At 37.8% G+C, this 2,802-nt stretch overlaps 1 protein-coding gene across 1 annotated transcript; it reads right to left on the bottom strand.

The window, feature by feature from the left end:
• Positions 1-528: 528 nt before the first annotated feature.
• Positions 529-2,533, bottom strand: LOC133794751 (receptor protein kinase-like protein ZAR1). Its single transcript, XM_062232135.1, has 3 exons — positions 2,292-2,533; positions 1,672-1,949; positions 529-1,532 (listed from the first exon to the last, which is right to left on the bottom strand). The coding sequence occupies exons 2-3, from the start codon at positions 1,829-1,831 to the stop codon at positions 1,048-1,050; spliced, it is 645 nt and encodes a 214-aa protein (XP_062088119.1). The 5' UTR covers positions 1,832-1,949; positions 2,292-2,533; the 3' UTR covers positions 529-1,047.
• Positions 2,534-2,802: the final 269 nt, after the last annotated feature.

The following is a 2,802-nucleotide window of genomic DNA, read 5'->3' as shown; positions in this document are numbered from 1 at the left end:
TCTCTCAAATCACCTTTTGAAGGAGCCCAAAAAAACAAGACAATATTACTTATCAATTGACTAATTTGCAAATGAAACACAACAAAATGCCCAAAAATCTAGCTGAAATTCTAAAATGCCCAAAAATCAAGCTTAAATGTTCAAAAAATCAATCAAAACTTGGGAGTAATAATCAATGAAAAAAGCAACAAATTATTGGGTAAATAAATCATCATCATTCATATAAAAATACCTCAGCCATCACAATAAAACAAATAATTACCCAATGAAAGCAAAAGACAGATTCAAGCCTTATCATATTAAACCATTCATAACCCCTTAATGAAAGTTTATAGTCCCTAAACACAGATTAAAAATATATAAAACGCCCCACAAATTTTAAAGAAATGAATATCAGTAAGGGAAAAAAAAACAACTCTTTATTAGCAGTTACTCCACATAAGTGGTGTAGAAGATACTCCAGACTATTTCTCTCCAATTTCAGTACCCTTGAGGCCTGAGGCAAAGAAAAAAGAGAAAAACAATTCAATAATGAAATAATAGCAGATAAATGTTTAAATAATTAGTAGGTGGAGGCGTTTCAAAATTTAGAAGAGTAACAACACAGCTCACATATACTAAAAACAAACTCAATTTCAAATAACACTTGAAAGCATGCTCTTGTTGCAGACCTAACTTGAGCCAGTCCAATGCAATAATAGCTAAAAGAAATTGAGAAACTTACAATGAATTTGAAGTCATGCAGATCTATGTCAAATTACAATTGTAAAAGGGTTATTTCATGGTTTCATATGATCACTTAAAGGCTAAAACATGAAGAAAAGGATTCTCACTAGCTTGTTGGGTTTCTCAAGAATCAGATATGATCAGCCTCTCCAAAGCTTCACCTACATGCCTCATTGTTGGTCTCTTCTCAAGACTAGTTTGAATGCAAGCCATTGCAATCTTAATAACTCCAATAATCTCGTCGTCCTTTTCGGCATCTTGGACTAAATAAGGGTCTAAAACATTTGAGAGAGGCTTCTTCTCTTCAATGCAGAGCTGAATCTAATGAACCAAATCCATTTCAGAGGAACCTACTTGGACTATGGGCAATCTGCCAGTAATCATTTCTAGCAGAATAACACCATACGAATAAACATCCCACTTCTGGGATGGTTTCACCACTTTCAGTGCTTCCGGGACAATATAACAAGATCCCAAGTAAGTAGTAGTGCTAGTAGACGAAGCAACAGTAGTGGCATCAGAAGGTGCACTCTTTTGTGGCCTGTCTTGTGACTTATCTGTGGCCATTCGACTAGATTGCAAGGTGGGAGAACCTCCAGCAATATTAGAAAGACGACCGAGTCCAAAATCGAAAATTTGGGGTTCCATGTTTTGTCCAAGAAGAATGTTATTAGGCTTCAAATCACCATGAACATATTTCTTGGGGCTGAACTCATGGAGATAGACCAAACCTTTAGCAATTCCTTTCATGATTTTTAGCCGAACAGACCATGATAGGGGTGTGAATGACTCTGTTCCAGACCTCCCTAATTACATGAAAAGAAATCAAATTGATCAAAATATGAATACCACAAGACCTGTGATCAATCAAACTCCAAAACCAGAATCAAAATAATTAAATAATTCATGAGCACAAGTCAGATAATGGGATATGCTGAAACTTACCATGAAGTGCAGTGGAAAGATTTCCATTGGAAATGTAATCATATATGAGCAGCTTCTCATCTACAGACCAGTAGTAAGCTTTCAAAGTTACAACATTAGGATGCCTTATCAAGGGCTCTAAGTCTCTTGCACTGAAGAATTGATGTAGGAATAGACCCATTAAGAAAATTTTGAGACAAATCTAAAGTTTGAGACTCGTGCTGCAAGTAAATCTGTTATACACATTCTTTCCAGCAATCACGCACTGAATACCCTGGAGCCTGGCAAATCTACTAGACCTGGAGACGATGACCAAAACCTAATAAGACAAATGGTTCAAATCTAATATTCATTACTATTCGATGAATCTGACATTTGAAAGAAAATTCACGGCTGTATATTGACTAAAGATTCAACCTTTACGTGATTTTTCTATTCTTTCTTTCTTTATTTATTTACTTTTAATACTTTCGGATCCTCAGATTCAGCTTCATGCTTTATTACTCAAATTTATATTAAATTAGAGAAAGAAAAAAAAAACATGATATCGATCTCCGTGTTAAAATTTCAATCACCAAAACCACAAACAATAGATAAAACTTTACATATATACATATGATATTTATGAAGCATAGACTAACCTGTTAAAGATGATGGAAAGTGTCTCGAAATTTTCAGGGTCCTCCAAGAAGAACTTCAACTCAGAAGTTCTCTTGGCGGAATTAAACCTCACAACCAGTGCTCTGGTCATGCCGTCCCTCAACAACACGCTGGTAGCCCCACCAGACAAATGGATAGCCTTGCAACCTCTGTTTGTACTCGCAATCAAACAACCCTCCGTAGTCGCCTTCGGCACCGAATACTCGAACCCATCGAGCAACAACGGACCTGTGATCCCCACTGGAATCTGGACGTACCCAACAGGCATTTCGCAGCACTGCCCTAAAATAGATTTGTAATCGAACCCTTCCAATGTTCTTAGACTGAAACCGTCGTTGCTGAACCAGCCGGAGCTAGCTGGTCTCACGCAGGGAAGAAGAAGGCTTGGCCGCACACAGGGAAGAGGAGAAGAATAGCTGGCCTCCGGTGTCGTCGTTTGCCTCTGGTGTCGTGTGAGGGCTTGGGTCCGCGTGGTCGAAGCTTCGACGAGTC

Source organism: Humulus lupulus, chromosome 8, assembly GCF_963169125.1.
Source record: "Humulus lupulus chromosome 8, drHumLupu1.1, whole genome shotgun sequence".
Lineage (NCBI taxonomy): Eukaryota > Viridiplantae > Streptophyta > Magnoliopsida > Rosales > Cannabaceae > Humulus > Humulus lupulus.
This window is presented reverse-complemented; position numbering and strand designations above follow the sequence as displayed.

What these genes read in the sequence shown, in the direction of transcription:
- LOC133794751 (XM_062232135.1), bottom strand. Translation starts at nt 1,831, where the DNA reads ATGGGTCTATTCCTACATCAATTCTTCAGTGCAAGAGACTTAGAGCCC. An exon ending in TCTTTCCACTGCACTTCATG is followed by an intron (nt 1,533 to 1,671) that starts GTAAGTTTCAGC and finishes TCATGTAATTAG; the next exon opens with GGAGGTCTGGAACAGAGTCA.